Below are 26,903 nucleotides of genomic sequence, written 5' to 3'. Positions count from 1 at the left end.
ATAAATATTAAAACCCCCCTCTTCATAATATTGAAGTGTCTAAAAGATCCCCCAAAATGTAGCGACTGGCAACATACTTGAGACGGCTTTTAGGTAATCAGAAAAAGGATGAACTTCGTTACAAATTCATTGGAGTCCACCATCAAAGAAATAAAAATTAAACTGATCAGCAGTCCATTCAGTCAGCTACATCCGAATTATCCTCTTCATCCACAGGGGCTTCCATCTTCGAAGCAGCATCCCTCAGCTTTTGATGCACAAAGACCTCGACATCTTCTGGTGAGAAGAAAACTTAAATCTATCCAGCAAACTTCAGTCTAAGCTTTGCCGGGTATAAAACAGCATGCGCCAATCCCATTTTATGTAAATTTGGCTTGATTTTTGCAAAGCCTTGTAATGCTTTATGGGAGAGGGTGGTAGTTGGGTTTAAACCCAATCTTTCTCTTTTGAAAGTACACCCCTTTAGAATTTCCTGCTGCTTTTAAGATATAACTGTGTCATAAAATGTTCAAATCATAGGTCAGCTCTTGTGGGAGATCATTTTAAAAGAGTCCTTGGATGAAGTATGGCTGACACCTAGTTTTACCAATCCCTAATTGGAAAAAAAAAATCCTGATTTCTGGGACCTTCCCACCATCTGGCTGTTATGCACTCTACGTTTCATTCTTTATTCTGAATCTTATTCTAACTCCCCTTCAGTATTTCCATGAATCCTGAGCCTCATGACCACTTTGTCTCTAAGTCACATATTGAAAGATTTGTCCCACTCTTTCCTCAGGAATGGATTCAACTTTATAACTACTTTCAAAAATGCCTAACTTTAAATTCCATATTTTTTTTCCCAAATTCTCAGGAAATAGTTTTTTGGAGACTGCGAAAACCTATTTCCTGCCTCTATTTTTATTCAGTATTTGCTTTCACACCCTCTTTCCTCCCCTTAATATAAGTTGTCATATTTAAATGGTTTTTGTAGTATATGAATATGGCAGATGATTAATCCAACATCATATACATATCTTGATTTCAAATAATGAAGGCAAAACAAATGAAATTTAAACAAGTAATAAGATGAGTGGAGCAGCAGTCATAGGCCTTTAAAGAGTTGTCCCACTTGTAAAACCCCAATGATGTGGTGCTTTAACATCATTGTTCTTGGTTGTGACAACTATACTAATCCAAAAGATGCTCCACAGCTGTACCCAAAGTCTATTTACTGGACTCATGTTCAAAACAATTCAAAACAATTTCTCTAGCTGCTTTGAAATCTCGGTGTGGTTACCAGGGCATGATTTTAAGGAAGTTAAGCAGATTTTAGTGGAAATGCCAGGTAACATTTTTGGACTGCTGTATGAAGCAGCAGGAACTCAAGGGCAATAGTTGGGTGACCCATACAAGTATTGATGTAATCTGTGTAATTTCTAATTCCTTGGCTGTTTTGGGATGCCAGAATATTGGAAGTAGCAGAAAACTGACTGTAATATTCTTTCTTCCAATTGGTGCACTCTCAAATCAGAGTAGAAAAGCTAACTCATAATATAGTGAACACTTTCCAGAGAATAACCTCCCCACAGCTACCTGGTTAACATCATAGAAAATATGTCATTAGACAGGTACAGGGTCCTGAATATGGACTCTAAACCATCTGCCAGCCCCCTGCTTTAGATTTTAACTTGATCTATTTTAAGAGCCATATAAGCAGAGTGTCTTGCTAATCTAAGACATTTCTGACCATCTCACCTGTTGTGACACTAAGACACTGATCCTCTTTTTAATCCATCAGTTTTGCTGGTAAGCAGAAGAATGCATGAGCGCTACTTACTTCCAGCCTTGAACACAGTCACAGGTGGTTCTTAACTCGGTGGAAGAGAAAACATTGGCCCATTGATTTATATTAAAGTCGTGTAAACTTGTTTGCCTACGGGCCCTAAATGCCACCTCTAAGAGGAAAGGCTGAAAGCTAGCCAACTACAACTTCGAAACGCAGCTTCCTAGCTGGAAGTCAGGTCCTATTTAATTGCATTTAGACTTAGTTATGAGAGGAGAGCAAGGAGTGCCTTGTTGGCAAGCTTCTGTGAGCGATGAGGAGGCTAAATTTGCACCTGTAAATGGCAGGATGACCTGAAATATTAAACGAGAAGGTGATGCCTTCATCTAACGATAGACTAAACACGATTATCCCTCAGCCATTTGTTTGTGACCATCTGCATTAGTCATTAGTCCTCCTGAGAGCACGTCTTTTCCAGGAGACTTTTCTTGATTAGTTTTTACTCTGCCCAGGTCATCCTTTCCCAGCTGCGACTTCAGTTCTGCACCAGCTGAGCATTTGTAGCTCTCACATATGCGTCTTACATTCTGTATTACTTATCCTTCCTCCTTCCATCTGTCCCTCATTTTAGAGTCTTGTCTTCCTCACTAGGTTGTAAGCTCCTCAAGAGCAGGAAACATTTCTACTCCCTCTATTGTATTCTCCCAGGGGCTTAGTACAGTGCTTAGAAAATAATTTTGATAATGGAGGAATTAAATGGTCACCTGACACTTTGCCCACCACCTTCCAGAGAAACAGCCCAGCACCATCATCATCCAAACTCCTATCAGACACTTTCTTGTCCAGTGTGGAGGAGGGAGTTTGAAGCAGCTGCATGAGACCGGGCAGCTCCTTTTATCCCAGAGACTGTATCCCAGAGTCTCAGAGAGTGACTGTCTGGTCTCAAAGCCTGGATAGGTTCCTACCTTCACCAGTGATGCAGAAAGATATAGCCACACTGTGTCTTTCCAACTTGTAGAAGGGTGGAATCCCTGTCGCTGCTGCTATAGCAGCTGGGACTCGTAGACTCCCAACTTTCATTTGTTCAATCGTTTTTATTGAGCGCTTACTGTTTGTAGAGCACTGTACTAAGTGCTTGGAAAGTACAGTTCAAAGTATATTCCCGCCTGAGGGGCGAGAAACCTGATTCTCAGCTGCTGTAACATCAGTGCTTCGCTACTCTTGGTGTATTTATCATGTCTTTTTTGCATTTTGGGTTTGTTTTTATTGTTTCATCTCCCCTTATGTGCCCATGGCCAACCTTCTCCCTCTCTCCACCCCCTGTCTTAGATTGAGAGCGCCTTGGAAACCAGAGACCACGCTTAGGTCTCATCCGTATAGTTTTTTCCCCAGTGCCCAGTACAGTGCTTCGCACTTCGATCCTTAAAATGCGTTTTATATAACTGGATGATTGAAAACCATTTGGCTGCTATGAAATTTTATTTGACATTTTGCTTTCTGGGTTAACTTACTATAAACATTAAGGTGAAGTAGAAGAGCTAGTTAAAGCATTTTCAATATAAAATTTAAGTACTCCTTAGATTTCATTAGGTGTTTCCAAAGGATTATCTCTAGTATTTTTTCGTGAACTTTATAACTCCAATGTGGCTTTTGTTGTTTATCTTCAAAGACTCTATATGTGTCTCATCAGTCGAGAGCATTTGAAAAACATTGGTATGTTAAACCAAACCTAAATAGAATTCGTGTATTAGGAAGCTATCCTAGAGAGGAGAGAGATTGTGCGTCCTAATGAACCAAACAGTATTCCCATTGGACATGTATTTTACTTTCAGGTAGGGTAGTATGATTTCCGTTACCATTTTGTCATTCGTAGGTAGACTTGTAGTTCCCTCAGAAAAGGATATTTTGTTTAAATATCATTCTTAAGAACTGAAAATTAGAAGAGCACTTAATTTTGGAAATGGCCACTTTCAATGTGCAGTGGTTACTGCTACTATTGCCACGGGCTCCTATTTTCTCATTTCAAACTACAAGAATTTTGTGCAGTATTTATACAGACTGCAAGTGCCTCGTGGGCAAGGAATGTTTCTACCGACTCCTATATTATACTCTCCTGAGTGCTTAGTACTGGTGCTTTGCGCACAGTAAGCGTTCAATAAATATGATGGATAAATTCTTGGGGTACATGAATTTTTATAGCTAGATGAAAAACCTGATTTTGCCTCTTCATAATCTAACTGTATTGAGTCTTGGGTCGAGAGTTTTTCATTTTGGGGGTGATGAATTGTCCATCAAAGTACCCACTGAATTGCAAAAATAGTGATAGCCTATTTCATTTAAAAAATAGGAAATGTCTAAGTCATAAGATGTTGAAGATGTCCTTCAGATATAATTTCATTAATCACATTTCAGAAAAGAAATCATGGTGTAAACAAGCATCCAATTTATTCGTTTAAATAGCCTAATCTTAATAGTTTTTCCAAATAGTTCAGTATTGATAATCCAGTAATTCAATATATTAATTTATTTCACAAGCATCCACCCTTATAATTTCTACCAAAACAAATAAGTTGTTTATCCTAGAAATATTCCAAAGTCCAGTGGAGTTCTACATTCATTGGGAACTCAATAAACAATAATTCTCATGGCCAGATCAAGGTTTCACGACTGAGAACTGATACTGATTTTAATTTTAGCAAAGGAACAAGGCCTAACTTGATTATTAGGCCACACTGTAGTGCAAAACAGATCATTATTGCAGCTGCCATCTAAATTAAGAGTTATTTAGTGTCTAGATTTGTCCATTGAACTGTCTTGACTTCTATGAAACATTTTTTGAACTTCTTTGAGGTTAATTTCAGGCATCTAAACTTAAACATAAATAGTAAATTTAAAATGTAAGCTTCACAACAGTTAATTTTAAATCATTTTCGTTAAAGAGAAATTCATTTATAATTCAACTCCATTTAACTGGTAGTCTTAAGATATTTTTTTTGTTTGTTGTCTACTAAAGTTAAAATCAATTGCAGAATTGATTGAATTTGGGAATTCCTCCCTGCCCTTCCTCAGCCTTTGAGTGAGGTGCTAGTAGCAGGAGGGAAGAGGAGAGGTGATAAGGTTCTTGGAAAATTCACAGATTGATGTATCATCATGTAGATATCATGGGGTGGCTGTACATCTTTTGAAATTAGAATGGAAATAGTCTTTTATCCCATTGTTTTGGTAGCTGTGCTCTTGAAGAGCCTCATGTTATGGGAAGTGCTACAGTCACCCTTAATTCCATGGGAAAAGATGGGTTAAGGAGTCGGGAGTCCGAGGACCTGGTTGTAGTCCTGGACCTGCCAGTTGCAGCTGTGTGACGTTGGGCAGGTCACTTAACTTTTGGGTGTTGTGGTGTCCTCGTCCGTAAATGGAGATCCGATACCTGTTTTTCCTCCTACTTAGAGTGTGAGCCCCGTGTGGGACAGGAACTGTATTGAGTCTGATTATCTTGCATCCACTCCAGTGCTTAGTAAAGTACTTGGCCCACAGTAAGTGCCTAACAAGTACCACAGTTATTTTTGTGGATGATTTGAAGCTATCACCGTGTCACCTTTAGGGACAAATTTGAATTTTCTTGTATACACCACTATTAGGATGCTGTACATCCTGTTAGTTGTCGTTATTGCACTGAATCAAGTCCTGTAAGATTATGAAACAGAAAAATCCCATGTACTCTTGGAATTCCGAGAGTACTCCAAGTACTCCAATTTAAAGTACTGTAGGGCTGAAGAGGGGCTAGGAAATGTGGCAGCAGCGTGTTTTGACTGATTTTTCACCAATTTGTGAGTCATGTTATATCCCAAAGAGACTCATTTCATGAGAAGAACGTTATCTTAGCGCTCGCATCATGTTATTTCGATATTCTGTAGGAAACGTAAACATTATGGCGGAGTGGACCTAATTGGAGCTTGGCTGCAAACATTAAGCAAAACCATTTAAAGCAAAATTAAGTGCATTTTACTTTTTCCTCCCATCGCAGGAAGATTTCAGTAGCTATTCATATGTAGTTAACATTTAAGATTACCCCATGGAATTATACAGTTCTGTGTGTATGTGTGTGGTTAATTGTGAAGTGGGAATTATGGTATTTTGTAAACATCCGTATTTCCCCCCCTAAAATACATATTCTTATAAGCGGTGCTTACTCTTAGCATTTGGGATAACATCGCATTACAATCATTTTGCATTTTGCCAATTTTGTCTATTTAAAGCCTTTGTGAGCTTTACTTAGTTCTAATTCAGCGTTTGTGCATTTGAACCTAGATGACTTGAAATGAAGCCAGTCCTCATTTTACAAAGTCACTGAGGCATAAGAAAGTCAGGGACTTGCACCAGCTGACATGTCATTAGTTGAGACCTAAAGAGAACTCATACACATCTGACTAGGAACTAATTGCCAGTTTGCAGGAGAGGGGAAAAGAAGAAATGATTTAAGAAACCAAGACAGTTTTTTGCTCACTTTGAGAAATAACAGTGCTGGGATTAGGAAATGCGTCTACCAACTCTTTTGTAGTGTACTCTCCCAAGTGCTTAGTACGGTAGTCTGCACAAAGTAAGTGCTCAGTAAATACCATTGCTTGATTGAAAACATTCATTTCCTAGTAATTGAACCTGTTTTGGGTACCGACTTATTGACCTGACTGCTACTGTTGCCTTATTTCGTTACACCTATTTTAGAAAGTTCTGTTGTGGTGCCACTAAGCCCTTAGTGAGTCATCCTATCCGTCACCCCCTTCTCTACATATTCTTCTAATCAATTGCTTCCCCTCCCTGTAACTTCATTTAATGTCTCTCCCCACCACTAGCTTCTGGAGGGCAGGGACTGAGTCTACCTATTCTGTTGTGTTGTACTCTCGCAAGAGCTTAATGCAGAGTCTTGAAAACAGTAAGTGCTTAGTAAATACCACCAATGGGGGCTTGCTGAGGTTATCATCTCCCAAAGGGAGGTTTCTTTTCCGATTCTGCTTGTTTGGATGTAGAGTGAATGGGACCTAAGATGATGCTCCACCTCTGGTTATCTGTCCCTCCAGGTGTGTTTTTGGTAAAATATTGCTCCCGTTTCCCGGTGTAGCCTTACCTTTGCATTTTTCTCCTTTGTGTATTAGGGTACTGTGGCGCCGACATCAAAGCACTTTGCACTGAGGCTGCCTTGATTGCACTTCGGCGGCACTACCCCCAGATTTACGCCAGCAGTCAGAAGCTGCAGCTTGACGTTTCCTCGATCATTCTCAGCGCACAAGATTTCTACCATGCAATGCAGAACATCGTGCCTGCTTCCCAACGTGCCGTGACATCCTCGGGACATGCATTGTCCCCTATCATACGGCCGCTGCTGGAAAGAAGCTTCAGGAACATCTTAGCCGTTTTACACAAAGTCTTTCCCCATGCTGAATTTAGCCAGGGTGATAAAAAAGAAGGTAACATTTATCCTGTCATTACAGTTTTTTGAATTAATCGAATCCACCCGGAATGAAATTCAAGGTTCCTAAGGCGTTTCAGAGGTTCCTAAGACGGTTGTTCTCAGTCATTTCATACAGTTGTTCTTACTCAGTTGTTCCAAACCTAGTAAGAAACATTGTTATGGACTCCTGAGCGTCTTTTAGCCTAAACCTCAGATTTTTCATTTTTTTCTGGGAAAGTGTTGAGCTACAGAAATCTCCTGAAGGAGATAAATTGAAAGATGAAAGGGGGAAAATGTTCTTGTATTATTTCTTCTAATATGGTGCATATTTAAATTGAAAATGAAATGACATATTAACTTCTTAGCCCTTAATGAAACCTACCATGCTTCAGTAGTAACAGCGTTATTATAGAAGTTGAGCATCGCAGTTACATGAACAGCATATATTTTTGAACTGGAACCACTCTTAATGTGAAGGCCTGTAGATTTTTGTTTTCCTTTTTATGTCCTACATGATGACATTGATTTTATTCACAGTACTTAGGTTTCCAAATAGAAAAAGACATATCTTTTAAATAAATTAGCCAATTAAAAAAGCCTTTACAGAAAATGTCAGATTCAGCTGATCTTTATAACACAAGATCAAAGTATAAGCATTTGGGGATTTTATTGAAAATTTGAGCCATGAAATTATCCTGTTAGTTGTGTGCTGCCAGTACAATTTGGGTAGGAAAGAATTCAAATTCTTGACGCCTGCTTACCTTTCTGCTTTTTTTTTGGTCCAGAATCACATAGTTGCTAAGGCTTGGAATGGAATTTATGCTGAAGAGTAATGTGCAAAGTAGTTGGATTGGAAAGGGACAAAAACCAGATTCAAGAGAGAAAGAAAAAGGAAAGGAGAGAAAAAGTGGAAGTTGTCCTTTTACTTAGTGTCATGTTGCATAAGTTCTAGAAACGTGAATCTGATTTGTTTTAAATGAAATGAAAGACAGGAACAAAATGAACAGCGTTAATATAAAAAGTAAATTAGGCATTATTAACATTTATGCGATTCATATCTTCCGGGCAGTATGTGAGCTGCAAAGTCTTTTGTATGTACAAATAAGTAGTTGTTAATCACTTTGAATTAGAAAAAGACAGCACTTTCTCTGTTTTCTCTCCCTGGATTCTTGATATGTTTTTATTTGTGAGGAATTTCTTGTTCATTTTTCACTTTTATTAATAATATTTATCAGTGGTGAGTACCACTGGGAAGGGATACTGAATTTAGTTAGGAATAGAAATACTTATTAAATCTTAGCTGTTCTGCTTTGCCCTAAGAATAAGGAAAGTTTCTAAGGCCTTTTTTTTAAAGGAATTGCTAATAAAAGAGTATTTCTTGGGTTGCTGGATGATGGAATAGGAATGGTCCATAGCTATATAAATTGCATTACTGTTAGATAAGACACACCTTGCTAAAATACCTAGTATGGTAAACATTTGCCGTCTCCAGACTGAACATTCAAAAGGAATAAAAGAGATGTTGAACCTGGCCAGAATCCAGAATCTAGCTCTGCCTCAGTACGTTGATGAGTATACTTAGCTTGTGAACCCCGCAAGGGACAGGGACCATATGTATTCTCTTGCAGTTGGTCAGTCATATTATTGAGCGCTTGCTGTGTGCAGAGCACTGTACTAAGCACTTGAGAGTCCAAAATGGCAGGTACATTCACTACAACAGTCCTCTGCACACAGTAAGTGCTTACTAATATTACTATTGCTACTGTAAAACCTCAGATTACCCATGTATACTAACAAATATTTAAATTGGAGATAGTCGAAAAGAATACAAAAAATAAAATGCAGAGATTAAAACCACACATTGAGATTTACCGGAGCAAAACTCCAAAGATAGATAATTAACCCCCATATTCGTGGCCTATCGTCCCATAAGCTTACTTAGGGAGTGTGAGCTCACCCAAGTGGAGCCAGCTCTGCAGAGGCTGTGCACTGATTGGTCTCTGGAGAGCAAAAAGGCAGCTCTAGTTCTTTCTCCTCCTGATCAATGTAACGCAGGGCCCTGGCTCTGTCCAGGATCAGCCCCTTATGTGGTGCAAAGATGTCATGAGTCTGCCTGATTCCTTCCTGGAAAATGTAGTTTTCCTTTCCATCCCTGCAACTTCATCAATCAGTGGAATCTATTGGGTGCAGCATTTGGAAGATTACAGTGCAGTAAGTAGGATCCTTGCCCTACAGAATTTTGCAGTGTAGTGGAAGGAGTTTACAATCTAGCGGAATAATCATTTTGGTGTGTGTTATATGTTTGCCATATGCCAAGTGCTGTACTAAGTGCTGAAGTTGATAGAAGAGAATCATGTCGAATGCAGTCCCTGTCTCACATGTGGCTTGGAGTGTAGGTAGGAGAGAGGACAAATATTTAATTCCCATTTTACAAATGAGGAAACGGAGACCGAGAGGAGTTAAGTGACTTTCCCAAGCTCACACATCTAGCGGTTCCACTAAGTCAGGAACTATTTGGATGTTTTGAATAGGCCTTCCCAAAGTCTAACAATACAGCATAGCCAACAGTCTTGATGGTGTGCTCTTTGGTTTAGACTATCTACCAGCTTCAGTCCTGAGACTTCAGAACCAAGAACTGTGCAAAAGCCTGATTATAATCAAAGGGGTTTGCACAGCATTATGCAAAATTTCTCATCCCTGACTCGGGATGTGGTAAGGGGTGCAAATGATGAATACAAAGGTTTTTTAAGGATAGGATCCATTTTCGGTTGAAATATCCCCAGCATAATGCTGCTATCAAGCCATCGTGCCGAAACCCAGCAAGCAGTTACCTTGGTAGCCACTGGCATTGATTCCTGCTGGGAAGTCCAACTCGCCAGTGCCTTAGATGGCGTTTCCGTCAAGAAACCTTCACCATTGATGGCACCAGGCCTCAAACCCAAGCCTCCTGATTCCCAGAGCAGCAAGCTTGCCAGCAGGGAATGTGTCAGCTAATTCTGTTGTATTGTACTCTCCCAATCTGTAGTATAAAGCTCTCCACGTAGTGAGCACTCCATAAATTCGATTGATTGATTGGATCAGTAGCAAGGCTGTTGTGTTATTGCTTCTTCTTTAAAATATTGAAGGTAACAATTCTAATGCCAAAGGTGCAGTTTATAACTTCTAGACAAATAGTTCAGGTATAAAATGCCCCTTCCCCATTTTTTCCCCTCTTGGGAGGTTTCCTTGTGCACACCCATCTTTGCCAAAATAGTTCTTCTCAGAAATTTATCCTAACTTAAATCTACTTGGGGTTTGCTACTGTGTACCCATCATAACTTGCTTATCATTGATCCTTACTAATAGGTCCTTCATTGGTTTACTACCATCTCACAAGTTTCAAGGTCCAAAAAAGCAGTCTGGTATAGTACGGTCATTTTTCCAGTCATAAACAATTTCTGGTGGTGAAGCAGTGAAGGAGTCCTGAGATGCATCTTAAATGCCCTCTCAGGACATTATTCCAGGTAGTTCCAGCTCAGAACAGCAGAGGCGAACCAGTAAACTTGGGAGAGAGAAAAGATGGGGAATGGAACACACAGGCCTCTTTCCCCTTATGTTTTTCCCTCAGCTTCCCTGCTATCAGTAGGTGGTGAGTGAAATTCTAGGCCTCAGTAACGGCAAACAAGACAAGCTGTTGATTTTAAAGAGGGTCTAAAGTTCCTGATTACCCCCTGCCCTCACTGCACCATCCAAGAATGACTGACTGCCTAACAATGAATGGCATCCTGGTATATAAAATACCAATGTTAGCAGGCAAAATGGAAACAGTTGTTTGTAGCCAAAGATTATTTTGGGGTTTAGCACGACAGATTTAAGAGTGAGTGAGAAGATCACAGAAAAAGAAGCCCCCAAAGTTGAAAATCATAAAGCTTAAGAAAATATAATTAAAAGTATGTCAAAATTAAGTGTCATATAACTTGGTGTTTTTACATTCCTTTGCTTAGTGAGAGCCCATTTTAAAGAAAACTTGTCATTAGCTACTTAAGGTTGTTTCCCCACTTTCATATTTATTTCAGTTTTGTTTAAAAACAATGTAGCAAGTTCATGTTAACCTTAGAGTAACTGGTCACTAAGTTTCAGGATTTGTGATGCTCACATCCATCTTAACTTTGAACAGATGTACAGAGTCTAATTTTAGATGACAGTGAAGATGAGAATGCTTTGTCAATTTTTGAATCGAGCTGTCACACAGGATCACCAAAGAAACAGTCATCAGCTGCTGAACGGAAATCCTACCTTCATTTTACAATGTGAGTATCTTGATTTAATGGTGAATTTTCAATGTAATAGTCATATGACTTTATGGTCAGCAATCAGAATCCATAAATACCATATTTGAAAGCACTACGAGTGAATTCCCTGTTCCCTATTGTTTTCTGTATGTAGTGATTTTATGTTTGTCAAGAGCCTTATGCCAGATTTTTGTGATCAGAACTTTGTAATCAGTTTTCACGTTTTATTTTTATGAATTTTTAGTTAGGTCAGGTTAGCAGTGGCCGTTTTACAGAATGAATGAATGGTACTTCTCATTCATTGGAAAAAGACAGTACAGAAAACTGTGTTTTTAAGGGTTCTCTCAGACTTGGAGTAGTGAATGGTTAAAACAGTTGTAAACTCAACGCTTAATAGGAATGCTCTGCTGCCTCAAAGTTCATGGGCACCTGGTGGCTAAAGTGTCCTTGACACAAGATGAGAAATGACTACCTGGAAAAACTCCACAGAGTTGCAGCCCCCTTTAGGCTGCTTTCTCCCAGCTGTTTGTATCAGAACTAGAATAACTTTCTTGCACCCTCATTCCTGTGCTCTAATTTCTTGCATTTGCTTGCTCACCTTCCCGATTCAGGGATTAGGTTTAAGAGACAACCGGAGAGGTGAGATTCCAGCTGGCTGTTTCCAGAATAACTTCTGATGTGGGGGGTTAGCAGTTGATTACGGGAACACAGGAAGTTGATGAGGGTGCTTGATTTCTTGTGGATGAAGGCAACTTCGTACTGCAGGGGACAATTTGTCATCTGCTGCAAGCAGTTTCCCTTATGATCAAGTTTCTGATGATTTGCCGCATCCCACCCTCTGGAATAGCTCACTTTCAACCTCCATTCTCTGTTTCCTCCGGTAAAATTATTTTACACAATTTAATCATCTCTAAACTTTAATGTTTAAAGGCTTGCCTTTTTGATCTTCTGCTTTAGGCCGTTAAAAATGCCTCTGCCAATGTTTTTTCCATCAAATCTTCCATCTCACTCTAAATTATTCCTCTTTGCTCTCTCTTTTGGTGTGCCAAACTCAGATTTTGCTCTCTTTAAGATTCAAACTCCTACCCCTTTTGTCACTTCTTCATCCTACCGATGACCTCTTGTCCCTGTGTATTCTTGTTTCCATCATTCGCTCTCTGCACAGAACAAACTTTCCTCACCTATATACTTGGGAGAAAAAAGAAAGATCTAGAGACCAGTCAGCCTATTTTTAGGCATGTATGATAAAATAATAGCATCTAAAAGATTTCTATTCACCATCATTACTCCACTTGAAAGTTCCTTCTCCTTATCATTATGAAAACATATTCTTTTTTTTCTCTTTTCACTATCAATCACCAGTCCAATCTCAAGGTATGGAGGAAGTTTACCTTATTGCAAAATGTAGCTCTCTTCACCTTAAATTCTTCAGTTATAGGAAGTAGATGGAACCTAACACATTTCTTTTAGTGATGTTTAAATTAAAATAGTAAAATCATGGCACTCTGATATCCTTAATGAAGAAAGAGCAAGATAAAACAGAAATAAGAATTATATTATCATGGTACTCTCCTTGTAGACCTCTCCAATTTAGAATGAGAAAATTTAATGTATTTCCAGCATAGTGAATAAAGGATAAGGCAAGAGTACAGGGTGCCCAAGAAGAAAATATAACTATAGCCCCCCCGCCCCATAACTAAATATGATAGAGTAAGGGTTGGAAAACGCTTACGTCAAACCCTTCAACCTCTAGCTTCTTGGGGCAACACACTGCTGTGGAGGAAAAATTAAATCTAGGATGGCCTCAATCTGGCATAAGATTCCATGGGAGACATGGAGAAGACAGTGATCTTTGAGATAACTCTCACTCTTCTCCTGGGTTTCTTTCCTTAATTCCTCTTCACCTAAAAATAGGTGAAAATAGGAAATTAAGCCATCAGTCAATCAATTAATAGTATTATTTGATCACTTACAGTGTACTGAGCACTTGAGAGAGTGCATTAGCGGGTTTAATATTGTGAATTGTAAATACTGAAAGCCCAGCTCTGCAGAGTATTTGGATTTTCAGATTGAAGTCCTCAGATTCACATCTTAGAGGGCCCGAGTTTTATACCTTCTTAAGTCTCTGTAGCTTTTGAGGGTTCTGGTGAGAGCCGAGGATTGGCTTGACACAGCCTCCTCCCCACGCTCCTCTCTTGACATTTTTTATTTTTATGGTATTTGTTAAGCACTTACTGTGTGCTTAACTGTATTAAATGTTGGTAGACATGTCCCCTGGCACCAAAGAGCTTACAGTCTAGTACAAGGGGAAGGACATTAAATAAAAGAAAATTACAGATATGTACATAAGTGCTGTGGGGCTGAGGGATGGGTGATTAAAGAGTGCAAATTTAAGTGCAAGGGTGACGCAGAAGGGAGTAGCAGAATGCCAACAGCTTCTGTCCCCAGGATCAAAGAAGGCACTTATGGCTGGTGTGTAGCAAGTAGGTTGGTTGGGGTGTGGGTTCAGGAGGCAGAGCTGGCTGCCTTTCAATCAATCAGCAGTATTTATTAAGCACCTACTGTGTTTGGAGCACTATATTCAGTACTTGAGAGAGTATAGCAGACTTAGTAGACCTGAAACTTGCCCTCAGGGGGCATACCTTCTTCTTGGTCTGGCAGCAGCCCCCAAGCCCATCAGTAAGAGTGAGCCCAGGATAGAGGTGACAGAGAGTGGACCCTTTCTCCATTTCCTTTCTGCTGTAACCCTGAAAAGAGATTAAAGTGTGAGGCTGGTGAGCAGAGAAGAGTCAAGAAGATCCCGGGATCAGGCAGTGGGCTCAAGATAGAGACAAAGGAAGAGTTGCTTCAGCTAATGCCAGTGGTCTTCTGGCATTTCACAAAATAGCAGTTTTACCGTAAAAGTGAGACTTGAGCAATGAGAGACTCTGCATTTGTTTAAGCTGTATTGGAAGTAAATGAGTTCAGAAATCACAGCAGCGATGTCTGAGGTTACCTTTTATATTGCAAGTTGTTTCTTTCTGCAGTACGGGAAACAGCATGGAGTAGGGGAATGGACAAGAGACTGGGAGGCAGAGGTCCTGGGTTCTGATCCCAGCTCTGCCACTTGCCTGCTCTGAGACCTTGGGTAAGTCACTTAGCTTCTCAATGCCTCAGTTGCCTCAGTTGTAAAATGGGGATTCATTACCTGTTCTCCCTCCCCCTTAGACTGTAAGCCTCTGAGGACAGGGATTGTGTCCATCCTGATTGACTTGTATCAAGTCCCAGCACTTGGGATAGTACCTAACATATAGCAAGCACTTAAGCACCGTAAAAAATGTTCTAGAAAGAAGAGGTCACGAAGAATTCATCAGTTATGTAAAAGAGGAGGTTTAAGGAAAAAGCCACCCCATGGTAGAAAGAGTGAGGAGGTTGGCATTGGTAATAGTAATAATAATGGTGATATTTGTAGCGCTGGGATAGATACAAAATAATCAGGTCCCACGTAAGGCTCACTGAGCGGGAGAATCCCCATTTTGCATATGAGGGAACTGAGTCTCAGTGAAGTTAAATGACTTGCCCTAGGTCACACAGCAGCCCCATTTAGATGGTAAGTGCTCAGTAAATACGATTGAATCTAAGCCCTGCGTGGGCAGGGATTGTCTCTCTACATTGCTGAATTGTACTTTTCAAGCACTTAGTACAGTGCCCTGCACACAGTCTGCGCTCAATAAATACGATTGAATGAATGAATGATTGAAAGCTGGAGCTGGGATTAGAACCCAGTCCTCTGACTCCCAGACCTGTGTCTATCCACTAGGCCGTGCTGCTTGTCTCGCTGACAGAGGAGTCAAGTGTGTGGGTTGGGTTGTAGTAGGAAATCATTGAGATAAGGTAGGAAGAGGCAAGCTGATTGAGTGCTTTAAAGCTGATGGGGAGAAGTTTGTGCTTGATGTGGAGGAGGATGGGCAATGACTGGAGGTTCTTGAGGAGTGGAGAGATATGAACTGAATTTTTTTGTTTTAGGAAGTTGATCTGGGCAGCAGAGTAAAGTATGGACTAGACTGGGGAGAGGAGACGGTGGGTCAACGAGGAGATTGGCACAATAGTCAAGGCGAGATAGGATAAATGCTTGGATTGAGGTGGTAGCAGTTTGGATGGAGAGGAAAGGGCGGATTAGAACCAGCAGTATTTGGTGACAGATCGAATAGATGGGTTGACTGAGAGAGATGAGTTGAAGGTAATGCCAGGGTTACAGGCTTATGAGATGAGAGGATTGTAGTGTTGTCTAGAGTGATGGGAAAGATAGGTGGAAGACGGGGTTTGGTTGAGAAGATGAGTTCCATTTTAGACATATTAAGTTTGAGGTACAGGACATCTGATTTATCAATCTGTATATAGCTTCAAAGAGATCTTTTGACCAGCACAGCTATCCTTTGGTCCCAAAGATTGATCTACCAAACTAGATAAAAGGGGGAAGAAAATTTAAAACTAGATAAATGTAAATAGTTGGAGTGAGGACATGAATCCTGCAGAACCTTAGGTGTTAATTGGTGTAGCGATTTTTAAATTTTGAGACTCTTTGGAGACAGGTGTCATCACTGAGGATTTAAACAGGGAAATATTGTTTCCATCTTTAATGGAGGTAAAAAGAAGCTTTAGCATTTGCAAAAAAAACTAGTTTCCTACTGCTTTTATTGAAAGATAATTGAACAAATTTTCATACAGTAAATGCAATTATCTAGAGTAGCTCAAAATATTGGGAAACCATCGGTATGGCTTTGTGAAGAACAAACTGTGCCCTTTAATTTCCTTTAACAATAGTGATGAATTAGAGAGACAAAAAAGAGTAGTGGAAATCTACATAATTTTTAGTAAGGATTTCATTTGCACCCTACATGACACCCCTTTTGCTATGCTAGTAATTGTTCTCCCCCAAGCACTTTAGAACAGTGCTCTGTACACAGTAAGCACTCAAATACTGTTGATTGATTGCCTGGCAAAGGATATATCGGTCCAAATTATTAGGTGGTTACACAGCTAACTTAGGGTGTCATCCAAAGAGTTCTCGTGGCACAGGACTGAATAGTGAGCTACAAGGATAAGATCCAGCCCTGGAACTATTCAGTGTAGATACAGTTCTCCTAACCTGCAGGGCTTGTGTTGTAAAACCTCATATTAAGGAAAATTACCAGCATGGTGATTATCAGCGCTCAACAGCCATGTGTACATATGGTTTCTTCTGACTCCATGGCGTGCTATTTCCAAACAAGTTTACATTGTCAGAACCCGTTTCTAATTCCCTAATAACGTTTTGGCCAAAAGGCAAAGTGAAAACCCACGGATTTGGCAAGATGGAGTGTATTTTTGGTGACCTCTCAAAGGAATCAAAGAACACTCAACATGTTCTGTTGGCTTCCTTTTAGCCCTTAGCTGCCAGGGTTAATTGGAAAAGAATGTCCAAATACAGAATGTCAAATAGCAGTTTTTGATAACAAAATAGATGAAAATAGGAAATGAAGCCACCTTTCAATTAATAGTGTTTTTTAAGCACTACATTTGGAAGAATACAGTAATAGAGGGTTTAATATTGTAAATTAACAGTTGTAAATACTGAGCGCCAGCTCTCTGGAGTATTTGGATTTCCAGCCTAAAGTCTTCAAATTCACATCTAAAAGACCTGGGTTTTCTACCTTCTTCATTATATGTTGCAGCCTGGCCTAGCGGAAAGAGCACTGGTCTGGAAGTCAAAGGACCTGGCTTCTCATCCCGGCTCTGCCAATTGCTTGCTATGTGACTTTGAGCAAATCACTTCACTTCTCTGTGCCTTAGTTCCCTGATCTGTAAAATGGGGATTGAATCTTCCTCCTTCCAATTTAGACTGTGCCCCATGTGGGACAGGGCCTATTCCACTTAGCTTTGTACATTTCTACATCTAGCTATTCTACTGTGTAGGCAGATTATTTTCCCCTCTAAGTAAGGTGCATTTTTACATGTGACTATTTTGATTTTAAATTAATATAAATTAGAACACTTTTCACCTCAGCAACTCTTCCTTCCCTTTAATCAGCCTGACCAAATGGAGTCTCTATAATGAAACTGAACTGTGTGGTTGACAATTGTATTAAAACTTTAGCTAGGTAGTCAAATTTCATATTTAGTCCAAAGGAACAATAATAACAATGGCCGAGGAAAATTATGTCTAAACTGTAGTGCTATTTCTGCAGTGTTTTTCCTGTAGAGCTTGGCTATTAGTATTTTCTGATCCCTGATCCCTTTTGCAAATGCCTAAATGTCTTGGTATTTGCGTGCTTACTATGTGCCAGGCCCTGTACTAAGCTTCAGGATAGGTGCAAGCTAATTAAGGGTGGACACAATTCATGACTCACGTGGGGCTCACAGTCCTGTTCCCCATTTTACAGATGAGGTAATTGGGGCCCAAAGATTTGAAGTGATTTGCCCAAGGTCACACAGCAGACAAGGGACAGAGCTGGGATTAGAAACCAGGCATGACTCCCAGGCCCCGTGCTCTATCCACTACCCATTTAAGCTATTCATAGGTGACAGTACTTTTAGTCATTAGGTTTTGTGACTAAATGGAAACCTTGGTCTAGGGTGAATTCTCATTCAAAGTGACTGGACATAAATATCTGATCACTGTTCAGCTGAGCATAGTAATACAAACAGTAAGCTATGATGAAGGTTTGAATTAGATTTCATGGAAAAAATATGTGGAGTTTGTTCTGGGCCCTAAATTTGCCCTCCTATATTTTTGTGGTGATGGAGGAGGGCTCCCCTGTGCTGGAGTCCACATAGATGGTAACTTCCCCACTGCCCTTCTCAGAGAAGGTGGCAGAACAGAAATGATCCAGTAGTTAGGCAAAACTTGGCATCTCGGAGCCAACCCAGCCGGGGCGCTTTATCATGAGGTAATGGTAGGTCAGAGAATTGGGATGGAGGAACATTCTTATGCAAAGTGTTGAAAATAATGCTAGTTCATTGCAAAGCATAGATAATATAAGAAGCAGAGAAGCAGCAAGCCAAAGCAAAAAGGGCCTGGGCTGGGGTTCAGAGAACCTGGGATTCAGAAGAGTTTTGGGGATTTTTTAATGATATTTGTTAAGCACTTACTATGTGCCAAGCACTGTTCTAAGTGCTAGGAAAGATACAGATTGATCAGGACGGTCAGAGTCCCTGTCCCACATAAAATTCACACTCTAAGGGAGAACAGTGAATGAATCCCCATTTTACAGAGGAGACATCTGAGGCACAGAGAAGTTACGTGACTTGCCCAAGGTCACACAGCAGGCAACTGGTTGAATTGGGATTAGAACCTTTGTCCTCCAGGCCCGTGCTCTCTCAACCCAGCCACTCTTCTTCTTGGTTCTAACTCAGTATCCACTCTTGGGCAATGTGCAAGGAAAATCAAAGTCCTGAGATAAGTAGAGCTAGTATCAGTGAGTGAGTGTTGAAATCGCAGCCAAAGATATTCTAATAGTTTAATTGTAACTGATGGGCTATTGAATTTTGTGTAATGACTGTACCGGAATTTAATCCTGACATTGATGAGTTTTGATGGTGAGATATTTCCATTCTCCTGTATGAAAATGTCTTATATTTGTTGCATGATCAGTCTTCATATTTTTTATTTGATTTTTTTTTATCCTAATAAAATCAGAAGTGTCAAACTCTGATAGTTAAGTGTCAGGATGGTAAGGACCAAAGAGATTTTGGAAGAGAAATTGAAGTATTGCAGTCTAAGCACAGGAAGAGAACGAGACAGGCAGATAGACAATTTCCACGTTATTCAGCGTGAGGGAGGAATGAAAGTTGAGCGGCAATTGCTGGCTATGACTCAGTGCCATTCGCCTCTGAGTGCCAGTGTTTCTACTTTTGCTCTTGTTGCTGTGCCACTTGGGCTGTCGCTCTCAGAGGCAGGGGTGGGCACAGGATTATGGCCAGAAACCTAATGGGAAAGGAAATTTGGAAAGAGCAGCAAGTAGTGTTTGAAATCCCTGGGGCCACTGGACAATGAGGCAGTTCTGGTCACTTGTGCCAGGGAATTGGGTGCCAGGCAGAAGCCCCTCTATGCCACCTTCTGGTATGTGCTCTGGCAGTCCCCAGCTTCTGGGAAAGGAATTTCTCCAAAATGAAATAATGATTGGCATGACATTACATGTAAAAGCAAGAGTTAAAACTTCTATTACGCGAGGTAAAGTTATTCTTTAAGGGAATATGGGAATAGATCCACATTATTGAAGTGCTATACTTTAATGTTGTTACCTGTTCATTTCTTCACAATTTGTGCCTAAACTTAAAAAAAAAATGTTACATTGCAGGTCAGCTTATCACCAGCCAACTTCTTACAGGCCAAGATTACTACTATCTGGAGAAAGAGGTTCAGGTCAAACTTCCCACCTCGCTCCAGCACTATTGCACACTCTTGAAAAGTTTTCTGTGCACAGACTAGACCTTCCAGCACTTTATTCGGTTAGTGCCAAAACACCTGAAGAATCATGTGCACAGGTATGTCTTCCTAATATCAAAGACCTTGCTTATCGATTTTGATTTAACTGCTTAAATTTGTTTGGCAAGCACTTAAGGTTGATCTTGTGATTTACTTGACTTTAACCATCAAAATTAACTCTCTAATAAAGCTGGCTAAAAATGTTTCTTTTGAGGTATTTCCTATTGGTCGACATAGCTAACTTTTCTGTTTCGTAAAATACCAGAATGAATGCCTTTTCCCTTTAATGAAGTGCTAATGTCTCTTTCTTCTATCAGATTAACTGTTAGGAAAGATCTTGGGGTTGAACATTTGAGAAGAGAGAAATCCCCTTGAGCTTTTCTGGCAAATACATTTTCTAGTGTCACTCTAGTGCCCCTCTGTTTTCTGTTTCTTGTGTTTTAAAAATTCAGTCCTTGGGACTTTGATGACATTTTTACTCATACAGATGGATTTTTTTGAGTAATTTAAAAAGAATTTATTTTGGAGAGATTAGCATTCTTAGAATGAAACTCCATGTTCTGGTCTAAAATTAAGTTTTCAAAATAATGTGCGCATTGCTTTTGTTTCTATGCTCGTGTTTCCATAGAGCAGTACTAGTGTAGTGGCGGTGTTTCTGTATTCCAAGAACATAAAAAATGCCACTGTGGCGACAGTGGCCCGGTAGTCGGTCTCTGGCAGAGGCATCAAGAAGCTGGTAGGGACCATGGGCTGATTGCCTTTAGAGACATCCATTCTGATATTTAGGCCCGTATCATCTAACATGCTTTCCCCTTCTAGATCTCCAACTTTCTTTCCGGTATCCCATCATGGACTGCTTGATTGGGACTCTGACCGAAATAACTGTAACCAGTAGTCGGAAAGATGGATCTATTCAAACAGTTATATGTACTCTAGTTAGTCTCTGGATTTTTTCAGATCATTTTAGCAGACTCTTAGCAAGCTATGCAAATGTCCAAATATCCCTTTCCCTAGTGCAAGTAGTGTTTTTTGCCGGGAAGGGATTTTAATAAAGAATCCTAGGTTCCATCTCAGGGATGGGCGGTTTGGAAACTGTTAAGTACAGAATTGCAAGTTGTGCTGGTTCTTTTGCTATTTAGTACGTAAATTCATGTGCATAGTTCTTAAATCATTGTGGAACCAAATGCGAACAATTTCCAAATCCTTTAAGAATGTTTGGAATCTCCAACTGAATCATGGCATGATTTAACTAACATTGTTGAACGCTTTTTTCTAAATGGTTCAAACCCTGAACTGGGACACAAACTGAACCTGTAATCTTTCCAGGCTTGAGTTCCAAATGCTGTTAGGTATTAGGCAAATAACTTCATTTTTATGCTTCAGCATCTCCTGCTGGAAAAAAAAAGACCCAGAGTCCTTTTGGTAGTGAAGTTTTCAGATTGTGGGGAAAGGGATGTGGATAGATGTGCTTCTCTGTCTTTATTTTGTTACTGGCATTACGATTTCCCCAGCTGTCTTCACTTGTGGTAGAACTGGAAGTTTAGGAGTGAGTCTGACTTGACCCCATTGCTTCCCATTAATTCAGAGATCCAGCAAATTCTGAGTGTGGCAGTTACTGATTCAAGCCCAATTGTTCATCTTCATGAAGCTTCTTTATAATAATGATATATAAGTGCTTACAATATGATATGCCAGGCACTGTACAAAATGCTGAGTGGATACAAGCAAATCAGATTGGACACAGTCACTGTCCCACATGGGGCTCACAGTCTCAAATCCCCATTTTATAGATGAGGTAACTGAGGCACAGAGAAGTAAGACTTGCTGAAGGTCACCCAGCAGGCAAGTGGAGGAGCCGGGATTAGAACCCATGACCTTCTGACTCCCAGGCCCGTCCGCTATCTGCTACACCATGCTGCTTCTCCCCGACTCTAGAGATCGGAGTCCTTGCTTTTTGTATTACGTGGATGAAATAAAGTCCCCAGAAGTGCCAGCTTTTTACAAGCACTATAGTTATGGTGGTGGAAATAGTAATAATAGTATGTACCGAACACCCACTGGATGCAGTGCACAGTATTAAGTAATAGTAGTAGCCCAGGGGTAATGCTTAAGCATTTTGTGCAGAGCTCTGTATTAAGTGTTAGGAAAGACCAACTAGATGGGAGTTAAACTCCACACAGGGGAGAATTAGACTTGGTCCCTGTCCCTTGGGAGGCTGACAATCTAAAAGCGCTGAGGAAGAAAAGCAAGTGACACATTCTCTGCCCCCTAGAAGCTTATGCTCCAGTAGGGGAAGACAGATCAAAAATATATATGGACAGAGTAATCCCAATAAATAATTGTGTTCAATTGAATAATCATGTTTCGGTAAGGACTGAGAATGAGCGTGATTTGGTACGGGAGGCAGCATGGCATAGTGGATAGAGCCCGGCCTGCAAGTCAGAAAGTCATGGGTTCTAATCCTGGCCCCGCCACTTGTCTATTGTGTGTCTTTGAGCAAGTTACTTAACTTCCCTGGACCTCAGTTCTCTCATCTGTAAAATGGAGATTAAGACTGTGAGTCCCATGTGGGGCAGGGAATATGTCCAACCCGACTATCTTGTATCTACCCCAGCGCTTAGAACAGTGTCTGACACATAGTAAGCATTAACAAATAGCATGATTATTAATAACAATAATAATAATAAAGTCAGCTCTATCATATATAGTATAGGAATTGTCTTGAAGAACTTGGCATTATGGAAAACCTCCATGCCTGTACTCTCACTTGGATTCAAGTCATACGTGGGCACAGAATCATTTCTTGGTGTATGCTTACATCAACTCTTGGGTCTTTATTTGCATCTAGACATGACAATCAATCAAAAGTATTTATTAAGCACTTGCTGAGTGCAGACCACTGTACTCAGTGCTTGGGAGAGTACAGTACAACAGAGCTGGTTGATGTGTTGCCTGCCTACTAGACGCCTACAGACTAGCAATATCATAAATACCTTGTGGAAATTTGTTTTCTTATATGTCTTGTGGAAAGAATATTCCCAGTTGCAGTAGGATTTCTCTAATTCCTCAGTAGCATTCTAATCCCGACCACATAATGAAAGCCACCACCTTTAGTTTGTATTTTCAGGACCAGGAGATACAGGTACTCTGTGCCATACAGTATTTTAATTACTCTTAAATGCACTTTTGGAATTTGGTCATATTTTCTGGAGACATAAATTAAATTTACAAATTGATGATCTAATTTGTGCTTTAACAGTGTCAATTAGTACGTATGCCTAATATATTTTTTGCATACGTTCATTAAAAACCTCATGGTGGTGCAGTTCTATTTAATCTTCTTTCCTATTCTTGGAGAAGTTTCGTGTGTGTGTGTTGAAGACAAGTTTGAGCACCGCAGTATCACAGTTGGAAACTTGTGTAATTTAAAAGCCCTTTTAGGAGTGTAGAGATCATAACCTACAAAGAAAGGAAATGCTTGATGTTTCCTTTAATGGAATGCTTGTGTTTCTTCTGTGCTGATTGAAAAATAGTCACCCTGTGGTATTGCAAACCACAGTGCATCTACTTTGGTCTGTTTGCATCAGAATCTGTAAACGAGTCTGCCTGCAAATGCCAGAAATTTAATAGAACTTCTTTGCAACGTGAACACAAAAAGTAAATGAGAAATAATGAAATCAAGTGTTTTTTAAAAAACAAGCCATGGGGCCAACATTAGTCAAGGCTTTAAAATGATTGTTTTGAGGGCATCCATGAATTTTTTTTCTTAAAGTAGAAAATGACCCTTTTAAAAGGCATCTCATTTCATACATATTATAAATGTCCTGGGGACTGCCTTGTTTTCCTCCTAATGCCTTGGCCTTTGCAATAGTAGTAAAAAAAACCCCACTTGTATGTAGTGTAGTGGTCAGGTGACTCAAATGAGTAATAGCTTGGAGCTTTACATTTACATTGCTTAAAAACGCAATCTGTCCTTAGTTCTGTACTGTGGAATTATGATATCCTGTAGAGTGGTCTTAACATGGGGTTATAGTTTTCATTCAGTTCTACTTGAGCTTTTCTTGGGGAATGCAAACAGCTATGCTGAATATCTTCAGTCTTCAGTGGCTGAAAGACTGACACTTAAAAGTTGAACTTTTGATATGAATAGGACTCTTGTTTTCTAAATCTAAAATTTCAGTGTGTATGGATACTTCTGGCTCTACTGGCCTAATTTTTCCCCCTCCTCTCCTTCAAGCTATAAGGAAATAATCCCTGGTCTTTTCAATTAGCGGTAACTTTTTCTTACCTTATCTGAACAGATGTGAGGTCTGGGGCAAGACTGAGGCCAGAAGGGAATGGAGTAAATTGTTTAAATTTGAAATGAGATGAACAACTCCTTATATTGTTGTTTGCTCATGATTTTTGTGCAAGAGTGCTGGTCATGTCAGAGGTGTTTGAAACGTTTAGTTCAGTAATTCGGCCTACTGTCTTTTTTCTCTATAACAGTTTTTCTGTTTTCTACTACACCTTGCACATCCACCAATCCAAGACACCCTATAGGTGAGTATTCTTCCAGTTAATCAAATGGCATCACTTGTTCCCCTAAGACAGCTACCTCTTCACTAAATCTAGTCTGTCTTGCCCCAGCCTGAAATTTTTTAATTGACTTCATGGAACTTGTTCAGTTCCACAAGTTTGGAAGATATAGACTGCTCAAAAGTTGCTAAGGTTACAGATTCCTTTTCAATTTTTGGTGAGAGTGGCAAATTTTTTCCCCCAATTATTTCATTCTCCTTGCTTTTTATACCACAAAGCTGCAGCCTTTTACATCAGAAGGCATTCTAGTTAAAGGTGGACAGGCTGAATTCAGCCTTTAAATTCATATTTTTGGAGCATTTGAAGTGTTTGAAAAGCACAATAAAGTTAGAAGACATGATCCCTGGCCTCAAGGAGTTTACCATTTAGATGTAAGTAGATATGTTGTAGCGGAACCCCCTTGTTTCACCGTAAAGATTTCCCCCCCAAATGTATCCCTTTTTTGCTTATTCTGTTTATAAAATGATGCCGTTGGAGCTAAGGGTTTTAGGAAGTCTGAGTCCCCTCATTCACTTCTCTCATCCCCACGCCACAAATCCCAGTTTCTCTTAACCAGTTAGAAGTGTAAATCTTTTTTTTTTTTCTTTTTTTCCTTTCCAGTTATTTTGTTTTCATGTATGCACTCATTCCCCTTGGTAATTGTTTGGTAATTTCTACTGGAAATAAAACCAACTCTTTCATTAGAAGACAGATAATACAACCATATATCAACAATCAGATGCACTTAGTATTTACCCAGAAGCACATGTTCCCAGGAAATCCTAACCAAAAAGGAATAGAAGTGAGAGGCAGAGGGTATTCATTTTGTATTCGCTCTCTTACTTGGCTTTAGACTCAGGAGCATTTAGTGGTTGATGTGGCTGAATCAATTGGCAAGATTTAGAAAGTGCTCTACATTTTACACTTATTTTCCCCTCTCCCTACCTTTGTACCCCATCTCTTGTTTCTATTCAAATGGGATACTTCCTCCAAAGCTCATGGTGGAGAGAATCTAGGTTGAGGTAAACTGAGGTTTGTGACTGGTGTAATTAATTTTGTTGAGGGTGATGGCATTATTGAAATCTATTCTTACCTAGCACCCTCTGTGGTTCTCCTTATCAGTGTTTCTGTCTAATTTTCCCTTGGAATAAATGACCTTTAAACGTGATGATAAACAAATGAAATGAATGGGGGATTAAAAGGGATTTTGAGTCCTGAAGAAGTTGTATTTCACAACTGTTCTGGATTGGTGGATATGCAAATATGGGAAGGGAAGAAAGAAAACCTTTTTATCACACATCTGTTATTGAAGTTTCATAAATTTCTTCCTAGTTCTGAAAAAGAAAAGATCTAGGGGACTTTGGGATGTCACAGCAGTCGGTGAAATGATTTTGGTGCAGATTAAACACGTGATATGTAGAAGCTCCATTTCACAAGAGGAAATGGAAATGTTGATTAAATTCACTGGGAGAACATCCACTTGTTTGGTCAGTAGAAAGAAGTTCAGTGTTCTAATTTAATGAATGTTATATTTAGCATTTAGTGAGGGGAATTGTGTGTACATCCCGTAGTTTCATTGAAGTCTCTGCAGGTTTTCACCTTGGTTTGGAGACACTGACCCCATTTGACAAAGCAATGCATTTCCACTGCTAATGAAAATTGCTTAACTTCATACTAGAGTTTGAGAGTTACTAGATGGATGTATTAAGAGTTGTTGGAACAATGATAATATTATTTTGAAGGTTTCATTGCTGCATGGTAGCCTGCAAAGAACTAACCTGAATATCATTTGCTTGCTTTGTTTGGCACATTGAGAAAAGAATTGTGGCTAGCTTATGATCTTCCTTCCAGGCCCTAGATCCTTAAGAGGGTGTGGAATTTCAGGGGTTAAGCAATTTTTTTTTACCCCAGTTTCTCTCCCGTTATCTTTTTAAAATTTATGCCTAGACCCCCCACAACTCAGACCCCAAACTCTCTCACCCCAGAGCAGCTGTTGCTCTGCTCTAGTTTTGCTATTTCTATTGTGCACTGCTTTTTTGACACACCTTCCCCTTCTCTACTTCCCTCCCAATGCAACCCACTCCCTCCTCTTCTGATCCCCTTCTCTTTCCCTAAGTGCCCTCCCTCCGTAAAACAGAGCAAGCAAGGGAGGGAAGGAGGGAGAAGGGAAGGGGTATACTAGGGCCATTGAAAGTGCCAAGGCTTTTGCTTTCCCTTATTTCTTAAGCCTCTTGCTCATGGGAAACCCCTAACTGCAAAAGCCCCTACGACACCTTCCAGAAGTATCCCGGCCTTTCTGGCAATTTCTCATTGCCCTCTCCTCAGACAAAAGACACTGGTCCCATCTCCTTCCCTGGGTCTCTTAGGATTTTTTTTTCTGTAAAAAAAGGTTTAATGCCTCAAAGATGAAACCAAATTTTT

At 39.9% G+C, this 26,903-nt stretch overlaps 1 protein-coding gene across 1 annotated transcript in view; it reads left to right on the top strand.

Moving 5' to 3' along the window:
* The window catches only part of ATAD2B (ATPase family AAA domain containing 2B), a 122,395-nt gene that overhangs the window by 60,923 nt on the left and 34,569 nt on the right, over positions 1-26,903 (top strand). Inside the window, exons 17-19 of the mRNA XM_039913002.1 lie at positions 6,913-7,224; positions 11,365-11,497; positions 19,798-19,984. Of these exons, the coding sequence (XP_039768936.1) occupies positions 6,913-7,224; positions 11,365-11,497; positions 19,798-19,984 (632 nt within the window). The remainder of the gene's footprint in view (positions 1-6,912; positions 7,225-11,364; positions 11,498-19,797; positions 19,985-26,903) is intronic.

Source organism: Ornithorhynchus anatinus, chromosome 9, assembly GCF_004115215.2.
Source record: "Ornithorhynchus anatinus isolate Pmale09 chromosome 9, mOrnAna1.pri.v4, whole genome shotgun sequence".
NCBI lineage: Eukaryota > Metazoa > Chordata > Mammalia > Monotremata > Ornithorhynchidae > Ornithorhynchus > Ornithorhynchus anatinus.
This window is presented reverse-complemented; position numbering and strand designations above follow the sequence as displayed.